The sequence below is a fragment of the Seriola aureovittata genome, chromosome 9, assembly GCF_021018895.1.
Source record: "Seriola aureovittata isolate HTS-2021-v1 ecotype China chromosome 9, ASM2101889v1, whole genome shotgun sequence".
Classification (NCBI taxonomy): domain Eukaryota; kingdom Metazoa; phylum Chordata; class Actinopteri; order Carangiformes; family Carangidae; genus Seriola; species Seriola aureovittata.
In genome coordinates this window covers 21,820,504-21,844,745 of record NC_079372.1, presented here as the reverse complement: position 1 = coordinate 21,844,745, position 24,242 = coordinate 21,820,504, and the positions used below count along the sequence as shown (strand labels likewise).

The 24,242-nt window shown below is 39.9% G+C and overlaps 3 protein-coding genes and 2 non-coding genes across 6 annotated transcripts; 1 reads left to right on the top strand and 4 right to left on the bottom strand.

Annotated features, from left to right (window-relative positions):
• The first annotated feature begins 760 nt into the window (after positions 1–760).
• LOC130174712 (tumor necrosis factor receptor superfamily member 14-like) lies at positions 761–10,158 on the top strand. Of its 2 annotated transcripts, none has more exons than XM_056384855.1 (9): positions 761–991; positions 1,531–1,624; positions 1,768–1,893; positions 2,516–2,671; positions 3,674–3,761; positions 3,870–4,036; positions 4,126–4,157; positions 4,281–4,366; positions 10,023–10,158. In XM_056384855.1, exons 1-8 carry the CDS (start codon positions 881–883, stop codon positions 4,329–4,331), a joined length of 825 nt encoding a protein of 274 aa, XP_056240830.1. In that variant the 5' UTR covers positions 761–880; the 3' UTR covers positions 4,332–4,366; positions 10,023–10,158. The 2 variants fall into 2 exon arrangements, with proteins under 2 accessions (XP_056240830.1, XP_056240829.1); XM_056384854.1 differs by having other exon boundaries at positions 4,281–4,338; positions 10,023–10,154.
• dnase1l1 (deoxyribonuclease I-like 1) lies at positions 7,020–13,290 on the bottom strand. Its single transcript, XM_056384853.1, has 9 exons — positions 13,184–13,290; positions 10,926–11,101; positions 10,493–10,581; positions 10,291–10,380; positions 10,053–10,165; positions 9,830–9,942; positions 9,558–9,715; positions 8,515–8,611; positions 7,020–7,974 (listed from the first exon to the last, which is right to left on the bottom strand). The coding sequence occupies exons 2-9, from the start codon at positions 11,073–11,075 to the stop codon at positions 7,798–7,800; spliced, it is 987 nt and encodes a 328-aa protein (XP_056240828.1). The 5' UTR covers positions 11,076–11,101; positions 13,184–13,290; the 3' UTR covers positions 7,020–7,797.
• A 2,566-nt stretch (positions 13,291–15,856) lies between these two features.
• rpl10 (ribosomal protein L10) lies at positions 15,857–18,928 on the bottom strand. Its single transcript, XM_056385814.1, has 6 exons — positions 18,897–18,928; positions 17,655–17,713; positions 17,057–17,164; positions 16,692–16,830; positions 16,350–16,512; positions 15,857–16,059 (listed from the first exon to the last, which is right to left on the bottom strand). Exons 1-6 carry the CDS (start codon positions 18,917–18,919, stop codon positions 15,904–15,906), a joined length of 648 nt encoding a protein of 215 aa, XP_056241789.1. The 5' UTR covers positions 18,920–18,928; the 3' UTR covers positions 15,857–15,903.
• LOC130175596 (small nucleolar RNA SNORA70) lies at positions 16,163–16,295 on the bottom strand. Its single transcript, XR_008828766.1, has one exon. It is a non-coding gene; the product is annotated as a small nucleolar RNA SNORA70 (small nucleolar RNA).
• LOC130175595 (small nucleolar RNA SNORA70) lies at positions 17,385–17,517 on the bottom strand. Its single transcript, XR_008828765.1, has one exon. It is a non-coding gene; the product is annotated as a small nucleolar RNA SNORA70 (small nucleolar RNA).
• Positions 18,929–24,242: the final 5,314 nt, after the last annotated feature.

Sequence of the window (24,242 nt, the reverse complement as noted above, 5' to 3'; positions counted from 1 at the left end):
CTCACCTCATCCCAGATCACAGTGAGATCTCAGTGTCTTCATACCCTGAAACCTGCCGACCTTAAGATGACTTCTAGAAGAAATCCTTTGACAGCTACATATTTGTTGGTAAAGTTGTTGATTCCTGAACATTACAGGAAGCTTGTATCTATCCTCCTTTTTAGTCCCATAACATCAGTAGGTTTCAGGTTATCAGGTTACTGAGTCGTGTGGGTCACATGACAGTCTTCCCTAGAACAGGCCTTTTGAACATGAGTCCATCCTAGATCCAAAGTTCTTTACTCTTATAAATGTAAATAGAGGGAAAGATGGACATACATGTTAATTGGGGTTTTAATTGGTTGTAATTTTATAGTTAGTAACAAACATTTAAGTGATAAATGCACATGGACAAAGCCTCAATAAATTGGGGTTTAAAATATTTTATGATAAAGAACAAACATCATATAATTTTTAATTGGCTTGTAACAATCTTACAGTGCATTATGGAGCATTTATTAACTGTTTGAACACACAGCTTTAAAACTGATTTAAATATATCTAAACTGACTGAAGTAGGGCTGGGCGATAAAACGATACAGACAATTATCGCGAAATAACTTTTTCTCGATAAAAATATAAGACATGGTCGATACAACGTCGATAGAACTCATTCATCCATGTTTTGAGAGAAAACACGAACAGCCAAAATAAATGAGAATAGCGCTCAGCCGAACCAATCACGTGGCTGGAATATATTTACAGCCACGTCAGGTTAGGTTGACGCACACAGCACAGAGCGTCGGAGCAGTAGCCGGCACACGTGCTAATGTTTGGGCTGCCGCAGCCGTGCACACCTCCTACTTTAGGAGTGAGATAAAAGAGAAAGTTACGGCAGAAAATGTTAACGAAAAACTCGAGAGACAGCGTTACCAAAGAAGACACCCCAACGGAAACAACCCAAGGCTCAAGAGACGAGGACTTCTTTGAAAAGAAGGGTCAGAGGAATTCGGTAGTGTGGAGACACTTTGGCTAATTAAGGTCCGATAAGAAGCAGAGTAGCGTGCACTGCAAACCGTCGAAAGCATGTTCCCACAAAGACAGTTAATACCACGAATCTTTTTTTACCATCTGAAGCAGTGCCATCCTCTCGAGCACGCACAATGCAAGACTTTACGGTCCCAGACGCTTTTCACTGGTCACAATTTAGACTTTAGTTTTTTTTTGTTTTTATATATATAGATAGATAGCTATTTTATTTATTTGAAAGACAGGTGTATAATGTTCTACAGTATATTTATCATGTTCAACTTCTGACAGAAAACAATATTTAAACCAAAATGAACCTTATGATATCTTCACATCTCACTCAAGAGTAAAAAGGAACCTTTAAGCTTGACAGAAATAGTGATTTGGTTTATATCGTGATATATATCGATATCAACTGATATGAAAAACATTATCGTGATAAGATGTTTTTTCATATCACCCAGCCCTAGACTGAAGATATATGATTATATATCTGTTAAAACTTTGTCTCATTCTTCACAGATACTTATGATCAGAGTCTTCAGAGGAAATACCCTGACATGTCGTCCAGCAGAGTATCAGATAGGAGATGAATGCTGTCCTAAGTGTCCAGCTGGTAAGATCCAACTGAATGATAAATGAAACTGTAGTAGACATCAGTGCAAGTCACTTTGACTAAACTTACCTTCAAGATTAACACATTTTCAGTCGATAGAAAAATACTGCATGAAATTAAATTGTTGGTTTTCTTTTCAACAGGAAATAGAGTTAAAACAGATTGCTCAAAGTCCAGAAGTACCTCCTGTATGTCCTGCATAGAAGGAACCTTCATGAATCATCCCACTGGACTTAAACAATGTTTTCGCTGCACAAACTGTGATCCAGGTAGATTTTTGTTGCTATCTTCTCGTAATTAGTAGAAACTTGTGACTAAACCTGTTTTAAAATCAGTAAGTAAGAATATTACCGCAAATACCACAATGTGAAGAGACAACTGTTTAAAGACAGCGTTACTGTGAAGATGCAGAAATTTTGATTAATTTTTAAATCATTTAAGAGCCAAGTCTCCAATGATGGCCAAGGGCATGGTTATAATAAAATATATGCTATCAATTCATTCAGTAAAAACGACAATAAGATAATAAGTCACGGCAGTAATCAACAGTGCAGCAGCTTAGAGGTGCATTATGTAGCAAGGAGTGAGTACAGTACAGAGAAGCAGCAAAGTAGAAATGAATAATGAAAAGTGTCTGTCAGAGTAAATACTGCAAACAGCTCACTTGTACATAGAGTCTTTATAAAAAGCAGCATGTATTGTAGTTATGGATATGAAAACAATATCCAGGCAGTAACACAGTGGATGGGAGTGTAGAAACATCTCGAAGATGGTGAAGAGAAATGGGAGGCACCTAAAGATCATCTTAAATAAATTGCTAGTTATTCTTTAGTATATCAAACACAATAGAAGTTTCTTATCTACGTGTATAATCTCTATGTGTGTTGACAGGTTCTGGTCTGAAGATGAGGAGTTCATGTACAACAACATCAGACAGAGTTTGTGAACCACTGGAAGGATTCTACTGTACTGACTTTACAATGAACAGCTGTGTGGCAGCAGAGAAACACACAAGATGTCAACCAGGTCAATACATCAGTCAAACAGGTTGGTTTTCTTGTTCTGACTTTAAGATCATACTGTAGGTATAATTTTATAAAAGTCTCATCTTGGAGCAGGTCAGTTGAGTCACTCAGTCAGTCTGTAACTTTTGGATGATCGACCGACTGGACTGAGTAAAAAAGCTGGTTAGTTACAAGCTGCAGTTCATGTAAAGGAACAAAAATACAAAAAAGCTGTAAACGTCCAAGATGTCAGAGATGCCCCAGCTTGGCTTTAACATTGGCTCTATTCAAATTGCTCCTGAGAAATGGTGTGAAAATTGTGTGTCCAACTAACTAACATGGTTCTTCCAGCCACGTCTTGTGTCTTTCTAAATGTTGATTCAATATGTGAAATAACAACTTAAGCCCTCTTTATCTGATACACCTTATTTTTAATGAGGTACGTGATTCAAACACTGAAGGTCCTGATTCAAAACTATCATGGTAATAAGCTTGAATTATTGATATGATATTAAGGAAAGATAACATGGATGTTAAACTGTCCGAAGGACAAAAGTTTCCAAGTGTTAAAATGTAGTTTATGTAACTTCTTGATGGTCAAGTTGTTTACTGATCATATAAGCATAAATATCTGATGCTTAAATATCTGCATGAAGCACTGAAGCTAATAACATTTGGATAGTTTCAGTGTCGTGTCAAACAGTAGTTGCTTTGTTTATGAAGCTGATGTGATTTCTCCTTTATAGTGAATTAAAATCCATCTTGTTCTGCTCTTATGAGAAAAGAGTTGCACTACAACATTTCATCAAACCCCAAATATTAAAGGATGAATTGTCATTTTGGGAACTGAAACAAAGAAAACTATTATTGAATGTTTTGATTTTCAAGTGTTGGATTCAAAAATCTCAAATATAATAAAAATCAGCTGAGTGGAAATCAGACAGTCTGATGAAATGTAGTGATGTCATATCACACTGACCCTGTCATCATATGATGTGTACACTAGTAACTACTTTCAACATGTGCATCATTTGTTCTTGTACAGGAACAGCCTCCAAAGACACTGTGTGCTCTGACTGCAGAGATGCAACATTTTCAGATGGGACATTTACATCTTGTGAACCACACACACAGTAAGTGAACCTTCACATCAGACATGGACACATCTGGTTTCTCACAACTGCAGTGACTTTGAAGTTTCTATACATTTATAAAGTAAAAACGTCTTTCTATCATTCCAGATGTGAATCAGAAAACCTTCTGATAAAACCAGGAACTGCTGCAAGTGATGCTGAATGTGGAGAAAAGAGTTTAAAAGAGACAGTAATTTTGATCTGCGCTGTAGTGCTTCTTTTAGTGATTTGCGTTGCTGCTTTTTTTGTCTGGAAAAACAAAAAATGTCTGTCAGGTAAGATCTTTGTGCAGTCAAAGAAAATTTTATCATGGTTTAATGGATGATTGTTGATTAAGACATTTTTCATTTGTTTTTTATTATAGCTCTAAAAATAAATGGAAGCACTTCCACAAAGGTATGTTTGTTACTCTCTTTGTGAAACTGTGTGTATGTAGATATGCATTGTGGTAAATGACAATAATTGGTTTATCTCAGTAATTCAATTATTTCATCTGTTCATTAATATTTCACTGAATAGGAAAACATACCTCGAGGAGAAACAGCAGTGATGATGTCACCCCCGCCATGACAAGAAGGTACGACAGGAGTGTTTTCTTGGTACAGGTACCATCACAGGAGTCCTCAAACACTCACACGCATTGTTCATAGTGAAACGTGTGTATAGTAGGGATGGGTACGAGCTCGTTGCTGACTTCATTATTCGAGTAGCGTTTCACTACTCGCGCACCTGCGCACGTGTTGTTTTTGGCTGCACTACTTCAACTCAGGTAGCTTTACGTGCACTATGGCAGCCTTGGTTTAGGGAAAGTGATGTAGGGAAATACTTTGATTAAAAAAAAAAAAGACGAGACAACAATAACGTGCAGTTCAAGATATGTGGCGCTAAACTTAAATATCATGTTCTCTGACAGTCAAACAGTAGGCGTGGTCCTTGTCCAGCTAGAAACACAAGCTTAACATTCTGATTGTGTTTCCAATCGGACACGGACCTCCCATATTTCGTTTTTTACGGTAAAAAAAAACAAACAAAAAAACATATATAATTTGCGAGTAACCAAGTACTCGTTCATAAGGTAATGAAAGTATTCGAATAATGAAATTACTGAAAATGCCCAGCCCTGGCATATAGTGGAGCATATGAAATCTGGGGTCACCTGAAGCCTTTTAATGAGTAGGCCTAAACAAGAGATTTCAGTTTTTAATGTTAAATAAATAAAAACTAAGAATGTTTTCACTTTGTCATTGTGGAGGAATTATTATCCATTTAGAATTAACTCTACAATACAAAGTATAAGTATAGTATGAAGTGTGCAAAAAGAGATGGGTTTATTAAGTATATTGTATGTTTTTTATGTATGTATGTTTGCATCTGAAACATTTGGGTTGTACCTGTCAGCAGCTCTGCTTGAGACGTGAACAACTGACATTTTCGAGGAGAGGCATGAGAGGCTTCTTGTAAGAACATGTGGCCCAATCATATCATCCAAAATCAGCACCTTCGACAAATATCACCTGCCCATCATCTAATGAAAAGAGGAGGAAACATTGCTATTTAAGACACAACAAAGCTGAAAAACGTTCAGCTATACTGTTTGACTTCTTTCCTCATCTTGTGATGGATTAGTCACAAGAAGCAAATTTAACTTGAGATGATTAAATAGAGAAAAAGAAGAAACATATACCACTTCTTTCTTCCCCCTCAAAAAAACAACAACCACAGAGGGGAAGAAAGAATGTGACATGAACTTGCAAAACTTAAACTTGCAATAATAATATGTACAGTATATTCCACCAGCTAGTCTCTAACTCTGTCTGGTGACACTGGTGGTGAAAGCAGTTCCCTCCTGCAGCTGTCAAATGCTAAAATGCTTCTATGAACTGAGGGTTCATCATTACAAGCGACACCTTATCTATCACACAGTGCTATTGCATCCATTGTTGATAGAGGAGAAGCTTTGGCAGCTTAATTCTTCAAATATGTACGTTGTCTTCAGCAGCAACTGCAGAGATACAGCGCTGGTGAACACACAGGGGAAGACATGTACAAACCTATCACACAAGAATTAGAGAAGAATTCAAGTCATCTGAGGACAGATACAGACGTGCCCCCCACCACACACACACACACACCCACACCACACAAATGAACATTCACACACGTTTGACACCTGCTTTTGATAATATATGGAGCACATGTTTTTTGTTTGTTTGTTTTTGTTGCCAAACTGGTTTTGGAGGGGAAAAGTAGCTTCTTATGTTGTAAACTACTTTTGTCATGTTGCTGTAGCTTAGCTTGCTGCATTTCTCTATAGCTTTCCCAATACTGCAGCATTAACCTGAATATAAGACGGTATTTTCTCTAGAAATTAGGTCAGAAAAAGTATAGGTTGTCTCATATTTGAGGACTAGAAATGCTCACAGCATCAGATATTCTTCTAAAATAAAGTACAACTGCAACACAGTCTGCTACAGAGAACTGAACTATGTTATGTTGCTAAGCTAGTCGACATGTCCTGTTTGTGTATCCTCATACAGCCCACTAGCCCATGTATGGGCCCAGTAGATGGTTCTGAACGTGTTCTGACAGAGTAAATGTTTGTCATTATATACAGGCTGTACCTCGTTAGATCAGTTATAGTTTATAAAATTCAAATATTCAGTTCATTTTGCGCTAATGTCAGCTATGTTAATATCTAGCAGCAGTGTACCAGCAGGGCGTGGTGGATGCCTACTATTTAGACATGTAGAACTCGGATTCTCTCCATTCCTGTTATTTTTATTCCTTCAGTCCATAAGGGTCCACAAATCATAAAAATCAAAGAGGTTCCTTATAAAAGTATTCCAGTTTATGAATATCGTCATGAGAAGTCCAAAGCAGATGACTGAGCGATTTATATCTGCTGATCTTCCCTCACTTATCCTCACTCTCTCTCCCTCCATCTGCCTCTTCGGCTGTTAGCGGGTCTGCCAGTGTTTGTTAGCTTTCTGGCTACAAAATGGAGGCCTCCCTGTAAAGATCCAATCAGAGTTCACTTGGGGTGAACTCAAGAAGCAAGGTTTAAAAACTCCTTGACTTTATCGTGAATCGTAGTTGAAGACTTTGTTGTTTGTTAAATTTGTTGGTAAGTTTTAACAACTTGATTTAACAACAGCTCCTGATTTTACGTTGCCTCCTTCCCTTTTCACAATAGACTGTGTTCATCATTATAAAGTTTAATTAAATTTAAGTTAAATTTAAAAGAAAACAGAGAGGGAGGAAAAATAACTCCATTTATTCTTCAAAGAATAACAGAATCAAACAAAATCTCATTTACAAAGTGCATTGCTTGTACTGTATATAAGGCATCACCCCCCCCACCCCAAGATTATAGCATCATTTAACAGAGAATTTACTTAATAAATTGTTCCATCACATTAGTGATTCATGAGCTCCATTTACTCATTTCAGTGCATCAGTTCTGTTCACTTGAATTACTTCATCTGTTCTTCCAGCTTAATGGCTTAATGACTTTCATTACATTGACAGTATGTAGTTCTTTCCGTCATACAGAAGATAATCTGTACTTCTGGTTTTCAGCAGTAGTGCATTTTCTTTGATATCCCGCAAATGTAATTTACAGGATTTCCAGTAAATCTTTTGATGATACTGCGAATGTTCTCCCTAATAATGTGCCCTATCCACTTTACCTTGGATCAATTTGAGGGAATTAATAAAAGGGCGTAATTTTCCTAAACTGAGAGAGCAAATGAACTAAATTAAGTGAACAGATTTCTAACTTTACTGTCATTTTCATCTAGATACACATATTGATAGATAAATTAATGTACAATATGGTCAAATACATAAAGGTACAGGTCAACAGTTCCGTCATTTTCTGGGTTTTTTACCCTAAACCTGAATCCAACATGGACGGCCCTCTATGTGGAGTATTGCTGGTGATACTTGGCAGGTTGGACTTCACGCATCCTAAAGTTTTCAGCAGTTCATGAAGTAAGCTTGTCCTGAGAAAAATCTGCACAGGTTTATCATGAATCTACCGTGCTAACACTTGCAAGACAAGATGGCTGAGGACGAACCAAGAAAAGAACTTTAATTGAGATGTTTTATGATTTGTGCCAGTTAATGCCAAAGACGTTGCACCATTGAACACTCTTGACTTATCGACCTTCAGCAGGACCTCCACCGGATAGTGGTCACTGACCTCCAGCGCCTGAGCAGAAACCACAGAAGAAACTTTGAAAACCTCAGCACACATGGAATTGATTCATAGAACAGAATTAGGGTTTCATTAGCTGTGTCCCAATTCGAGAGCCACATCCTTCAGCAGCTGAAACTGAAGACTGATTGCGTCACAGCGGCATGACAAGGCTGTCCTATTTTGGAGGCTCCTTCAAATGCGGTTGTGAAATTTGTCTTTCGTTTCCAGGGCAATGAAGGAGCCAATGGGAGGATCCTAACCTATCCCAAGATTCATTGCATGCTGGTAATGAAAATAATGTAGCAGCAAACAACAGTGAGAGAAAGCCCGAGGATTACGTTTAAAAGTGCACGAGCCCTCAGTTCTCATCAGTTCAACAGCTATCAATACAACTGTTAGCAAAAATCCTCCACAGGCCAGACCATCTCATTTTGGTTTGGCCTTCGTCACCATCATCGACCGCGAAGGCCAAGCCAAAATTCGTGGACCGTGTTCTCCAGAGGATGCGGCCCATGAATTGGGACACAGCTATGAAAAGATGAAGTCTGTTACCTGATCCTCCGTGAGTTCGTATTCTGATTGGAAGTTAAATGGTTTGGCCGAAAGAGGCACAATTGCTCTGGCAAATGTTTCCCCATGCACAACAATCCTGTTGTAACACACAGAATGGACAGACTTAATAACATTTCACTGTCGTTGAAAATATGAAGGCATGAGTTAAGGTCCGGTCACATCAGAATTTAAAACATAAATTTGCTGTGAAATAAATTCATGTCAGTGAAGATGCTAGTTTTGCTCGCTGAACCCAGGTACATCAACTTTAGTGAACCGTAACAAGCGAATTTGCACAGTTGACATTTACATCAGTACAAATAAATGTTTTGAATAAACTGTGTGGACTTGTAAAACCAGATGGTGTATTTTCCATTTGAAGCAAAAACTTGGCTCTGTTTATTAAATTTTAATTATGACTGACAGTTACCAAGCACATCATTGAAAAACATTCGACAGGACCTGATGTTTATCGATCAGTATTGATTATAAAGTGTGACCATTAGCGTGATGCTGTGGCCAGAGCCGGGAGTACCGGTACAGAGGCTGAGCAGGGTGATGCTGTGGGTGGGGCCATCCGCGAAAACAAGTTTTATCCACTATTTTAAAAAATGCCCACAGAAGAAAGCTAGTATCAGTTGAAGTGTACATTTTATTTTTGAATATTTTCACTGCTTTATCTTGCTGTCAAACCGCCTTTTCCTTTTGAACCACAGCTTGTGAACCTTTGAACTAGTCCTACTTGTGCATATGAATACGGTAATTCAACGATTGAAACGCTGTAGTTCCAAAGGCAAGGGCTGTTTGACGACAAGGTAAAGTGGTGAAAAAAAAAAAAAAAGTAAAGCATACACTTGTTCCTGTGGATGACCCCCTCCCCAGCAGTGCATCACTCAGCTTCCTGCTGCTTCTCCAAAGTGGGAGCACACTGAGTCATCTTAATCTACTGCAGGTAAAACGCTGACTATAGAGAAGCACCTCACACAACCCCACATCAAACATCTATCACTATCGAACTGTCCCTTTAAGGAGAGTGAGCTCACCTGTCGTAGGTGCACGATGTGGACGATCGCACAGTGGTGTCAGTTTTATCTTCAATGAGCCAAACGAGGGACTTCTCTGTAATCAGACGCACGTTCTTCCTGTTCTTCTTAGCGAGGTAGCCACAGTCAGCGTTGAAGTCCCCAAGAAGGATCACATTCTGATCAAACACACACACACACACACACACAACAACAACACAACAACAACAACACACGTGGTTACGAAATCTTAACTGACTGAACTTTGAAACTGTGGTATACAGTTCTCTCACCTCAGTTTTCCACATCTTTCTCACATCTTGCAAAACATCATACAGTGCATCAAGCTCCTTAGTGGTGTTGGTTGGAGTGGTGTGCTGAGGTATGAGGACAAACTCCTTTATTGCTGAATATACAGATGGGGTGGGAGAGAGAAAGGATGCAGGTGTTAATGTCTAAACGGCACTGTGCTTTTCATTTTCTTAGGTGGAGAAACCTGAGTGTGAGAAGACTGACTTGTCCTGGGGGCTTTGAAGCGGACAACAAAAGGCTCTCTGGAGAAAGCATCAACATCTCCTGGTCGAATGTCTGGATACTGATACTGGCCAGAGACTGTCACCGTATCGGTCCTGCACACATTCAGACAGACACAGTACAACCTCAACATTACTGTCTGTACTGAAGCTGTTTCGTAACATCGTGGTGCATCCAGCTGCAAAGTGGCACAACTGTAGACACAGACAGTTCAGCTCACCTGTAAACGAACACATACTGCTCCTGGTATGATTCAGACCTGCCCAGCCGCTCACTGGCCACTGCATCATACTTATGAACAGAGTCATTGCTGAATATTAAAGAGACACAGGGAAATACAACAGTTAATACTGTTGTTTGAGTCAACTGTTTTTCCATGTGCGTGTTTGTGTGTGTGTGTGTGTGTGTGTGTGATTAATCACCTGTTAAGTTGTGTAAGCAGCTGTGGTAAAGCTTTACCTTTACTGTCTCTCACTTCCTGAAGCAAACACACATCACAGCGAGTGATGATCTGGAACAACAGATAGAGAATGAAAAGGTGATTTGAAATGAAACAGAAAAAATGTGAAAACGTCTTGAGCTTGTGTAATTCACAGACCTTATTTCAGTCATCCAACCAAAAATCCATTCAAAACGCCAATAGACCTCGGGACGAGGGAACCAGAGGAGCTAAAATGCTAACTTCTTTTCAGGTTTGCGGCACTCTATACAGCCTTGCTTTCAGTTTGTCCCGGGGGGTCACTTACGGTATTTCTTTGCACATACCAAATGATTACACAGAATGTGAGGGCTGATATGTTTGATGTTGCTGTTCGAGACAGAGGTCAAATATCAAAGTATCTGTCTCTTTCCTACCCTGGTGAGAGTCTCCATGACATCGCTCTTCTTGGACTTTGAATCCCCAAAGTGTTGGAGGTTGAAGGCACACACTCTAAAGTCCGAGCCCCCTTGAACATCCCTCACACCCATGAGGAAGGAGAGTAGGAGGAGAGAAGACGACCTCATGGCTCAGAGACAGGAGACAGTCACCTCTGGGAGGCAAAGACAGTAACAGTCAGGTTTTAATCACAGTTTGAGTAAATCCAAAAAACTGCAGAAGCAGCCGTGACTGTGAATACACACTCTGTTTACACTCAGTCCTACTGCAGTTTGCATAATGCATACAATCATAGTTGAAAGGTGTTCTGTGTGCATCACCTGCAAAGTGCCCAGAAGTATAAATTAAACCAAGATTAATCTATCAACCATTCGTGGTACTTCTCGTGTGAGCAGCTGAGTACATCACTATGAATATCTCCCTAAAGAGAGAGTCAATTATCCCTGTTGTTAAACAATATTGCCCCCTTCTCTCTCTCTCTGTGGGTGTGTCTACCTTTCCTGGCTCCTGGCGCACCTCCACACCTGACAGCAATCACTCGTCGCCAGATTGTTCAGCCTGTTTCAGAGGTAACAACTCTCTAGGTCTCCTAGTATCTATTTGAGTTATCTCTTGTGTTTTCCCTTTCTCTGGTTCTCTCCTGTGCTTCAGTGATCCCTTTTACCTTACATATCCACCATTTCCTAATAAATACCATGCCAACACTCAACTAAGTCCTGTGTTTGGATCTGGGTCCAAAATTTACCTAACTGTCACAAAATACTTAAATTGGCAGCAAGGCTCTGTCCAGCTCTCTTAATACATCCATGGTGCCCACACACTCCTGTCTGAGGGGTCAGCCCTGTCTTTGTGGTCAAATCAGGCAACCATGATTAATGGAAACATTAACTGAAGAGTAAAATCAACATAGTGTTAAATTTAGCTTATTTAGCTTAGCTTTTTTTTTACTAGCAAGAATACAAGAGCTTCAAAAGAATCACATGATAAACCAACGAAACCCTTGCGGCTACATAAAGTCCACGTGGTGCAACAAAGAGAGCCAGAAGATCAATGAGATAACATTTGGTTTTGTTTGTGAAGTGTAGACCTCGACCCTTCCTCTGTAAACTCTCAGTCCTCTCTGTCTGATCTCCTGTTTGACGCAGTATTCACAGAGGAGCTTCCTGTTCCTGTTCTTAAACATTGTTGATGATTTCCCCAAACAGCCACAGTTTCATGAGCTCAGTCTGGAGGGCCAACACATGTTCTTATTATGTGTTAAATTTGACATTTGGGGAAAATACATTATATTGCCTCTTGTTGAGTTAGATAAGAAGGTCAGTACCACTTTCATATCTGGGTGTAAAGTATGGTGCTTGAGCCTGGCAGTGATTAGTTTAGCTTATCTACCAGGGGTAAACAGCTAGTTTGGCTCTACCCAAAGTTCAAAAATACTAGCACCTGAAAAAGCTAGTTAATACAACATATCTTGTCTGCTGCACTGGTGCTGTTTTTGGATCACTTGATACAGGCACAGCTGTTCGTAAGTCCTAAAAATAGCATTAAGAGTCATGTGACTAATGTGAAAGTTTTGCATAATTTATTTTTCATTTTGATAGGACTGTCATGAGAAGACAAAAAAAACTATTTTGAGTTATTTTTAAATGTTATTTTAATGGTCGTGTTTTATTCATTAGTCTTTAGAATCAGCTTAAAGTAAACACAACCGTCACAATAAAAGCCCACGACTGCTGCCTCTGGTCTGTACTTCTATTATCCCACCACACAGACACTCAGACATACAACAGATCCTTTCATGTCACAAAGTCTCAATCACACATTAACATGAAAATGGAGACTGTGGCAGATGCTGCTCTGCTCATATTCAGAGTTGCCTAAAGCAAACATGACGTCATGTATATATATATGTGTATACATGGGAAATTCATCATTCAGCTGTGAGTTTTACAGTTTCTGTTTACACTTCTGTTTTCCGACAGCACTTGTGGCAAGTTTACTCAACCAAACATTATCTCTTGTTAACAACATAACTATATTAATACCTGCTTCCTGCATAAACTGTCCCTTCGAAGCAGAGGACTTATGACTTCTACAAACCCTCCGTCAAAAAAAACACACAGATACACTGACATACAGACATCTCAGGTTACAAGTCACATTCCCCAGTAAGAGTTATATCCTTGTCTCAGTCTTTAAAAGAATAAAAGTAAGTGAAACTGAAGCAACAGTAACTTACCAGCTTGTTAGTTGTTCGACTCGCAAGGTTAGTTTGTTTTTTACCGCCTCGTCTCCTGTGAAACCTGAAGCTGGCCCAGCCATGTTTCCTGTGGGAGGGACTTCCATGTCTAACTGCAGGATTCAGAGGAAACGGTGAGAGAGTCAGAATATCACTTTTCACTTCACTTGCTCTGTGAGAAAAAAAACAAAATAAACCAACTGTGCTGCATCCAGTCTGAAATAAGTTAAGAAAAACAGCTGTCACAAGTAGATAACACTCAGTTATTAGGTGAATTAGAGGTCTACACACTTTCAAAATGACAGACAATAAACAATATTATAGTTGAGAAATTATACTATGAAGACATTTTAATGTTTCCTTGTTTCTCTATTAACTCTTTTCTCCTCAACCCCAAAGAAAGTGTGTCACTCAGTATGTTACCAGGTAGAAAGCTGCAGTTTTTAAACTGAGCAATGCAGTTACGTGTTTGTAGTGTACAGTATTTTAGTTTTTGTGTAACTTTGCACCTGGTTTGTTTTTCTCTCCACCAAAGGTGCAGTTCTGAGTCATGGGCGTGAAGAAGAGGCGAGAGGAGGCGAGGTGAGGAAGAGAGACAGGGTGGTGTCTCTTAAGTTTAATCTCTTAGTTATATGGTTCCTCTTATTGCAGGAGGACATGCTCAGATATCATGTTCTATATTGCTGATTTTTTTACATTAAATTGCTCATTTCCAACTCTTAATTCACACACTACCATGTTATTTTAGTTTTTATCTGTACTACAGGGTTTTTAATCACAGAAATAGCTAAATACTAGTGTATTTAATGTATGGATATTTTATGTAATGTATGTTATCCCCTTATGATTCATGTTTAAGATGCAAACTTCCTGTTAGATTATCAGCAAACTGTTATAAAACCCCAATGACAGAAATGAACTAGTCTTCTTTGGGCTTTGGGAGATGTGTCAAAAGTTCTCAAGTAAAAGTCAGCATCAAACACAGATATGGAGGATATGAAAATCCTTTGTTTTTAAACCAGATTTTACAGCTGATGTCCCCGAGACTTCAAACAGATGTGATGTGGTCATTTGTCTGCAGCAGATTTCTGAATCATCACAAACTGGTGTTTATCAGTTCTCATCATTAAGTATCAAGCTGATAAAACATCAAGTCTGGTTTGTGATTCTGGTTTCCATTAACACAAACAGAAAATGAGGGTTAAAGCGATTTTTAAAGGATACATTTCATTTTCTATTAAAAGCAGTCAAACATCCAGCTGTGATCTGTGAGATGAACCAGAGCAACAATACACAAGATACACCAGCTGATGGCGCCAAAGTCAAGATAAAGCAAACTTTAGAGGTTGTTTAGGCTTTTATTGTTGTTACAGTTGTTCTTTAATCTTCAGGTAAAGTTTTTATTTTATTTTTCTACCCTAAAGCAAAACATGAACCACCAAGTGCTTGATGGGTGAGGAGCTGAACTGTTGTGGTGAGCGAGAACCTCCCACTGGATGCGTCCTCCCAGGCAGGTGAAAGGAGGCAGCTGGCGACACCGCGGTATTACATGTCCATCCGCAGCCCCCCCCCTCCAGTCAACAGTGGGGTCAGCTGTCAAAGGGACAGACTTCCTAGGAACACACCCGCTGAGCCGACAAGTGTAGGTGAGGGGAAGTCTGGAGCAGAGAGTCCTCTCTTCGTCATCGTGTTGCATTTACTTCTTTGTGTTACCAGGCAACCATCAAAACAAATCTGATCAAACCACATCCACATGGTTTTGAAGCAGATCAGCTGAGACTTAACTGAGAATAAAAGACCCAAGGATGTTTTTAAATTTAGACTTGTTACATTAATATTTAACATTATAGAAAAATACATGATGTGACATTTTAAGGGGATGAACCTCGTTGTACCCGCATCCAGTGTTTTGGAACGTATTCTTTTTTTAAATAAGTTTTAAACAAAACTGACCAGCAGCAGCTGGACCTTTAAGGCTGAGATGGAAATCATGTCATACCTGTTTTACACAAGTAGCCTCCATTTACTGTGTTATGCATTTTTTGAGTTTTAAAAACTTTGTGCCCACGGGTCAACTTTTGCTTTCAGTTTAATATTTGAAAAAATGCAATTACCTGAAAAAGCACTAAGCGTTGTGGTACAAACAGACCATGAAGTCTGAAGGCTAAAATACCAACTATAACCATCTGTTTCAGTATCCATTTAACCAACAACTTGAGCTTTTTATTTCTATGATCTGACCACTATAGGGTTTCTACTCTTCTGAAGCAGCATGGCTGAAAGCAGACTCATGTCATCCGTAGTTTGCTGCAGTGTTGTTCACGGATTTGAGTTCAGATGTTTCCCAATTATCTATTTGGTTAATCTGATGCAGAACTGATATCTCACACATGGCAAAGGCTAACATGGATCACTCTAGTAATGTTATTGTAACAAAGCCTGATATCATTTAATTGAATGTTTGCAGTGTCTTATCCATCTGCTGTTTGATAGTTAAGACATTAATAAGTGCAGTTTGTGGTGAAACCCTTACCTGCACTCTACCTACAAAGTATTAGGAAAAAATGGTCATAAAACTGCTCAGCTCAAGACCCTGACACCCGAGACACTGACTGTATCAGACACTGAATAAGTTGCCTGAAATCCTGTGAAATAAAGTCAAAATCAAAGCCATCACTTTTGTAATCAAACCCACTTTTATTGTTTGTCTGTTTCAAAGCCTAGATGGCGTGAAGGGCCTTCCAGCGGGACAGAGGGCCGTTGCTGGGGATGTACTTCACCCCACAGCCGTCAGAGATCAGACGCTTCTCAGCCATCATGTCATCGAAGTCGCAGGCGTTGAACTTGGTGAAGCCATACTTCTTGGAGATGTGGATCTGAGGGCGACAATGATAGAAGTCAATTCAGGCGCAAAAAGCGCGTTACGAAAAAAAACAAAACATCTTTAAACGGCTGAGTGGTATAAAATCCTGTTAAAGGTTTTGTCTCAGTGGTCCCTTAAAGCACTCAGCACCTCCCAGCTGAGGACATACACAACCAAAGAGTCACTGTCTGCAACCATTGCACACTGGAACCGCACTGCAGCAGGACCAGTCGGCTTAATAAGCTGCAGAGCTTTGCTATCTAAGTGTGTAAGAGTGTTGAGACTGGTGCTGTGCTCCTTTACCTTCTGGCGTCCAGGGAACTTGAACTTGGCTCTGCGCAGAGCCTCGACCACGTGCTCCTTGTTCTGGGCCTTGGTGCGCACAGACATGATCACCTGACCAATGTGCACACGGGCCACGGTGCCCTGGGGTTTACCAAAAGCACCGCGCATTCCAGTCTGGAGCCTGAGAAACAAGATGGAGACAAGAAGACATGAGGATCGACCAGACCGTATTAAAATCATCTGGATTTGGTTCAAACAGTTTCAGGAACACAAACACTTCAGTCATTTAAACAACCCAGTACAACAACTCCTTAAAATCCCTCTCGGCAAAAACCGTCATCATACAGACAACGGACTCACCTATCAGCTCCAGCACAGGATAACATTTTGTTGATACGGATGACGTGGAAGGGATGCAGCCGCATGCGGATGTGGAAGCCATCCTTACCGCAGGTCTTCACCATGTACTTGTTAGCACAGATACGGGCAGCCTCCAGAGCTACACACAATCAGAAGTGAAACATTAGTGCCTCAACTTCAGCTTGGATTGACAGCATTTAAAGGACAATTTCAAATATTGTGGACTATTCATTTTTATATGTTTCATATTTCCATAACACTCATTTTATGTGCTGATATTTTTTCATAGGTGATTTCTTGACCAGATTTCTCAGTTCCTGCGTTTCAGGACTCATGCATTAACAGCTATATGTCTGACTTCTCACCTTCTGAAGACAGCTGCTCGTACTCATCAGAGACCATGTGGCCGCACAGGGGGAACTCATCTACCTTAGCCTTCTTCCTGCCCAAGTCGAAGATCCTGATCTTGGGATCTACATTCAAGAGAAGAAGAATGTAACAGAAAAGAATTAACCGCTGATGAATTCTCCTTTAGGATTACATAATACAGATTGACTGATACAGACTGCATAATTGAGAGCGTTAATTAGGAGGATTACTTATCAAATCTCTGCTATATTGGTTAAATCGGACACATTCACACAGGGGGAGGCAGTGGATTATCGATTATCACTCAATGGATCAACAACACTATTTTGTCTCAGTGGTCCCTTAAAGCACTCAGCACCTCCCAGCTGAGGACATACACAACCAAAGAGTCACTGTCTGCAACCATTGCACACTGGAACCGCACTGCAGCAGGACCAGTCGGCTTAATAAGCTGCAGGATCATCAACAGCAGACTATTATGAATACTGTCAATTACTCTTGAGGAAAAGAAAACAAACAGTGCAGACAGGTAGCTGGCAGCTGGCACATCATCAGGACAACACTGATGCTGATTAAAGAGCAGGAACAGCTTACCAGGCACACCCCTGCAGAAGCGGGACTTGGGGTAGGGCTTGTTCTTGCAGTAGCGGTAGCTGTGGGAGACACACAAAAGTTAAATTGAATCAATTTAACTATACAAAGCACAGAGTCACTTTTGCTGCTGCTGTAATACTTTCTGAAGGATTTTTGTGGCCCTGTTCAGACATGGCATTAACATACATCTCCGGTGATCCAATCACAGGTGAACAGCTCTATGTACATAGCTTCACACCTGGTATTAAAATGTGTCACATGACAACTTGTCATCAGATCTCACTTCTCTGCTTTTTATGCAAAATAAACACACATATGCGTTGTTTTTAGCCAGTCCCACTTCACAGACAAGTTCATTGTCTGGTGTGTATCACACCTGAAAACGTCACATAACCATTGAGTTACACTGGACATGCGCATGATGATGTTAAGGAAGCAGATTGTCTACTCTGCAGTTGATTAGTTGAAGAAAATACTACGATCGAGAACAGTAAAGACAGTTGTTGAAACACCGGGGACAGATGCTAATGCCAGGACTGAGCAGTGTGACTCACTTAAGTGTCTGAATAGTTTTTAGACAACAGTGGAGCTCTATGGCACAGAGTAGTAAAATATACCGGCCTTTGACTCCACAGGCAATACTCAGTAGGGTCAGTTCATTGGCTAGTACAAATTTGTTGTTTGAAGGAATTGGTAGAGGCAGTTTTTTTTAGAGGCAGTTTTTCAGAGGGGTCTCAGGGACCAACAGAAATCCTAAAGGGGATTCAGAGACCTCTAATGATATAAATCTCAAGTCTGATGAGGTGATTGGTCACAGGTGTGTAACCGTCGCCAACCGATAAAAAATGTTACAGAAGCGCATTTAAACCAAAACCAGGCACGACACGTGGAGCCTGAAGAACAGCGATTTGAGGTCTTCAAGGTAAAGTTAAAAGTTGATAAGTCTGGGAATGGCGTGCTAGCGGGAGCACTGTGCTAGCTGCCAATAGCTCCACCAGCTAGCGTCTTGCATCAGTGACATGACATCACGACAGTCTCGATAAAGAGAGGCACTCAGTGCTGGTAACATTAATAGTTAGTAGCGAGAAGATGCTGTTTTAACGATATAATACACAGGCCGGGAGTCAGGAGGCCTGCCGGCATGCCAGCACTGTGCACATGGTGCGAATCGGAGCCGCTGCCATTTTCCTCCGAGCGCGACTGATCCGGCCCTGTTCACAAACGATGAAGCAGAAGACTTACCAGCGGGCTGGTCGGCGGCCCATGGTTGCGATCTGTAAATTAACAAATACAATGTGTTACTTTGTGAAATCGGGGTTTAAGATTTCAAATTAAGAACTTTAAATCTAACTATTTTATGGAGAGCCGAAGAAAACGCGCTGTGACCACGCACTCACCTAATGGAGGAAAGAAAGAGGAGGCGACTTCCGTTTCGTCATATGGACGAGGCTGCGTGAGAGAACTATATTTCATATTTATTAACACATTAGTTTTGTTTCAGCTTGATGTTAGTGTGATGTAAACGCGTCAATATAGAAAAATTACTTAAATATATGGTCGCAAAAATTCATTTGATTGCAGTTTATATGGTTCAAGGGAATTCTGGGAAATGTGGTTCTATATACGATTAGCTGCAACCTCCGGGGCCGAAAAACGAAGCCGAGAGGGAAGTGCAGAAAACTGCAGTTCCTCGAATGTCCACTTGAGGCTGCCTCCCCATTGACTCCCATGTTAAAACGCTCAGCTTTACAGCAGAAATAAACATGTTTACAGCCTGGTACAGAAAACTGTTTTGGTCTCTATTAAAGCCTAAAGAACCAAATAACTTTTGGGCCACAAAGAAGAAAGATTAAAAGTCAGTGCTCATGTTGATTCCATGACACAAAAATATAGGCTAGAAAATCAAGCCAGAAATCTTGGTGTATTTATAGACTTGGACCTTAAGTTCAATAAAGACGATTAAAAAAATCAGCCTGTCACCATCTCAAAAACATTTCAAGAATTAAAGGATTTCTGTCTGGATACAGGAAAAAAAAAATGCTTTTCATGCATTTATTTTCAGCTAGCTTGACTATTGTAATGATGTCTTCACAGGTCTTAGTAAAAAAAAAAAAAATCAACCAGACAGCTGCAGCTCATCCAGAATGCTGCTGCCAGAGAGTGGAGTACATCACACCGGCCCTTAAATCACCGCACTGGCTTCCTGTGAGTCAAAGGATAGATTTTAAAATCCTACTTGTCTATAAAGCTCACCATTTAAATTTAATTAAGGCTTAAAGTTATGTATAATTGAGGGCAAGCTGCTTTAAGTGACAGGTGGGTGAGTGCTTGCCACAAACCGGCATGAACAGAAGTCTCCGCTCCACACACGCCCCACCTCTTTGCCCATTTTTTGTATTCTTACTGTGAAATGACAAACTGTTTTCTGTAAAAAAAATAAATAAATTTAAAAAAAAAAGCATATTATCTAAAGCAGAGCATTTTTCTTCATGTACTCTTCAAGGCCGAGCTTCTGACATGTCACAACAGGAAAGCCACAGGTGTAATCAATTAAATCAATTATCTCTCCTTTTCCGGCTGTCGCAGGTCACTAATGAAAACAGACATGTAACATTATGAACCCGTCAAGTTACTTACATAGTGAAGGGGAAGAAAAGCTGAAGCCCTTTAGCTGCTCACAGGGTTTTCCGTTTCAGTAGAGCTAGAACAGCATTACCTCCACCGTCAGACTGGGAAATACTTCAGCCTTGGACTGATCCGCTGGGATCACGGTCGCACGAATGACACTGATGGAGCCGATGAGAATTTTTAAAACTCTATGGATGTTTTGACAGGCAATTGGCCGCTCTGTATTTGAGCCAGTAGTCCCCATGACCAGGACACCTGTGCTCTGGTCTTATCTCTTTCCTTTGTCAGAGGCTTTTTTAGATGTTTCACTTTTTGAGGAAATACAGTCGTTGAAAACTGTTGTGGATCCTGCTGAAGCTGAATGTCATTCCCTCCCTTATTATCATGCCTAACTTTATAGATAAAGTGGTGATGACATGTGTGACAGTTTGTTTGTTGGGTTTTCTATTATTAATTGATTTGCTCTGAGTTTGGATTATTTTTAATTCATTAGTTTTATTTTTTCAACAGTTTGTTTATATTATTTGCATGTTTAGCATATAGGCTCACTAGTATTTTGTTTATTCCAGTAACACTATGGGCGCTTGAGGTTATTTAGGAAGGTAGACAGGTTTAGGACCAGCATGCACCTGGATGGGCATGCGTTTTTTTTTTTTTTTTTTTTTTTTTTACCAGAGCAGGAAATATGATCCCTTTGTTCTTCCTTTTGCCTGCTAGTTTGGATAAATAAATATGAAGAAAGATAACGCAGTGTTTTTGTTTGAACTGCTTAAACCACATCATGGTGCATCAGTGGCCTTTTGATTTTTAAGTTGGATTTACATTTGTTTGAAGACAAATAGCCATTAATTCATGCTTTGATGCTTTTAATCCCTTAGATATGGCAATGTAGTGCTCTAAGCAGACCGGATGCAGCAGATGAAAGACTTGAGACTTGAAGTTGCAAAAAAATGACCTGTGAGCATCTCTGCTCAGTCCTGCATAAACACAATTACCTGGCCCTCACCTTCACTGCATCACCCATCTTCACTGTGTCGTGCCAGAAACTGCACGCGCATATGCAAAAACGCAAAAGCCTGTAAAAGCTGTATCGTCGTATCGTCATTTGTTTACAGCTGTTTTTATCTAGATCAAACAATCTTAACGTGTAAATACACACAACTATATGTTCGTGATAATAGCAGCGGTATGTCACTGTGAAATTTTCCTTCTTGAAACCGAATAATCACAATTAAGAAGTTTGCATTTTATAGCTTAATCAGTCATAGGCTAATAACATGATTATAGGTAACCATATAATATTCCGATGTTATATGCGTTTGGCAGGTCTATGTTTAAAACCCTTGTTTATATTTAGAAACTAGACTGTAGGAATTAACACGATTTACGGATGGGTATAAAATAAAGAAACTGAACTTACCTGTTCTGTGCCCTAACTGCTCCGGTCCTCTTCATCCGTTGAAATACCTTTTTAAAGGGCCATTATAACACATAAAACACACTTTTCCACCTGCCAAAAGCTGTTGCAGCATCTACTTTGTCACGTAAAGGTTGTTTCTGATCCAGACGCCAACCTCCGGCTGGAAAAGAAGCCAATACGGAAGTGCCATGAATGGAGACTGGCTCCACAACGAGTCACTTCCCATAGGCTCCCATGTTAAAATGCTCAAGTTCACAGCAGAAATAAACATGTTTACAACCTGTTACAAACACGTTTTTGGTCTCTGTAGCTATATAGAGGTCTCTATATAACAAATTTTATTAAGGTTTAAAGTTATGCTTAATTGAGGGCTCTCCACTGGGAAAATGTACTGTTTGGTATCTTCAATAACCAAAACAATTAAATAATTAATGATAAAGAATTATATATAATCAATTTGTTTATTTTAGCGAAATTTCCTATCTGTAAATGCAAATTTAGCCATTCTAAGTCTTTAGTTATGGTATTTGAAAAAGAAACCAAAAGCCATATAGATTATATGTTTTATCATATAAAATAAAAAATTTTAACTAAAAAAAAAAAAACGTTGATTTTGTTTTCTTTTTACATTTTTTTTTTTTTTTTTAATATGCAACTCCATCATATGGAGGAAACAAAATGTTTAAATGGAGGGAGGATTGTAGTGGGAGCATTGGGGCATCAGGTGGGACTGTGGCACGCTGTGTTTGCATGTGTATGTTTGCATCCCAGACTGTGAAAGGCCTACATTTATTTTCCTTTCTGGCACTCTCAAATGAGTGGCCATTAGGTGGCACTATTGTACCACATATAAATGAATCCCTGATCCTCTGCGCCCTACTTTGCTAATTCTTAAAAAGGAACAATGAGCTCATATCTAAACTTTCGTTAATGCAGAACAAATGTTGTTCTCTCACTGGGGAATGTGAGGAATCCTAACCTCGATCTGACTGCTCCATCTGAGAGCTGCTCTAACATCACTCCACATAACAAGGACTGTTAAACATTGTAGGGTCCCCTCAGGCATGTGTTAAGGTTATTCAGCCCAGACATCATGCTTGGTGTCCTCATACCTCTTTGGATCTAGTTTGTGTAAGAAGTTGCTGTTTAAATGTTCACATTTCAAGTTGTCAATTGTGAATTCCCTGTCAACATCAGGAGTAGACTGCTGCAAATGGACCTGTATGAATAAAACAGTGGAGTCTATAAGTGAAGCAATGATATCATTTTGGAAACACACTCTGTTCTCCCCAGCCCAGATTAGGAAGTGGCAATACACTGCCACTCCTTTATGAGTGACTCAAACGCAGAGCGGATATCTCAGCAGGAAAGCCACTGAACTTTGAACGGGGTCCCTGTACAGCTTGAAGGTCAGCTATCAGCACTGAGTGGCCTCCCTATCTTGTCTAGTCCCTCTGTTTTGTCTGAATCTCCTCCAGACCTTTCCTGCATCTGTGCTAGACTCTGCTGAAGGGCAAGGATGACGGTGTGACGCTGGAAGGAAAGCAAGGACCAAAAATGGTCCTGCAGTATGTGCCTGTTTCTGGTGACCAATGACACACACACACACACACACACACACACACACACACACACACACACACAAAGAGAAATTACTACAGGAATAGCCAACTACTTTAGAAAAAAAAAGTCTCAAAAGCAGGACAACATTTTCCATTTATATCCAGGCTGCAAAATAAGGCCCTTCTGTATGTAACTGTAAAGAGGTTCGCTTGTTTTATTAACATGCAAGAACAGTGATCAACACTTTGGGAAGTACTTATTTATTTCTTGCGCAAGGTAAGATGAGAAAACAGATACCACTCAATATCTGTGCACTACATGTGAAGCTAGAGCCGGAAGCCATTAGCTTACCTTAGCATAAATACTAGTTAGCTTCCCAGATAGCAACATGAAACTTCTGGCCCAACATATGCCTGGGGCCTTGGCCCGAGTCTGGTTTGTGTACCACCACATCTGGGCAGATTTTGCCTGTTATCCTCCAGTACTGGTTCACAGATGTAAGATCCTCCTGATGTGAAAGTAGCCTCTCAAAGTAATGGTGTATAAGGGCCAAATTAGGCCGTGGAACCGGGCATGTACTGGGCCAGAAGAAAACAAGCATGTGACCCAAGTATGAGCCGTATGTATTTTCCATCTCCATCAGTTAAAAACATCCTCAAACTACACATTTAAAGCTCACTTAATTAAGAAATTGCATCCTGCATCTTGTTGTTTAATCAAAAAACAATAAACAGACTCCAGAAAACATGATATAGTTGGTGAACTTTAAAGCTGCTGCTAGACAGACTTTTTACTTCTGGTTTACACTGTCACATGCTGCTCTCTTGACAACTGCAGTGCAGAAATACATTATTAACATTGAAGTGCTCATACTGGCAACCACACCCTCGCCCACACACACATACACACCAGTCTACCCACTGGCCAGTGTGCCTGATGTGTAAGGGTGTGGTAGCTAACACCCTGTGTGTTACTCT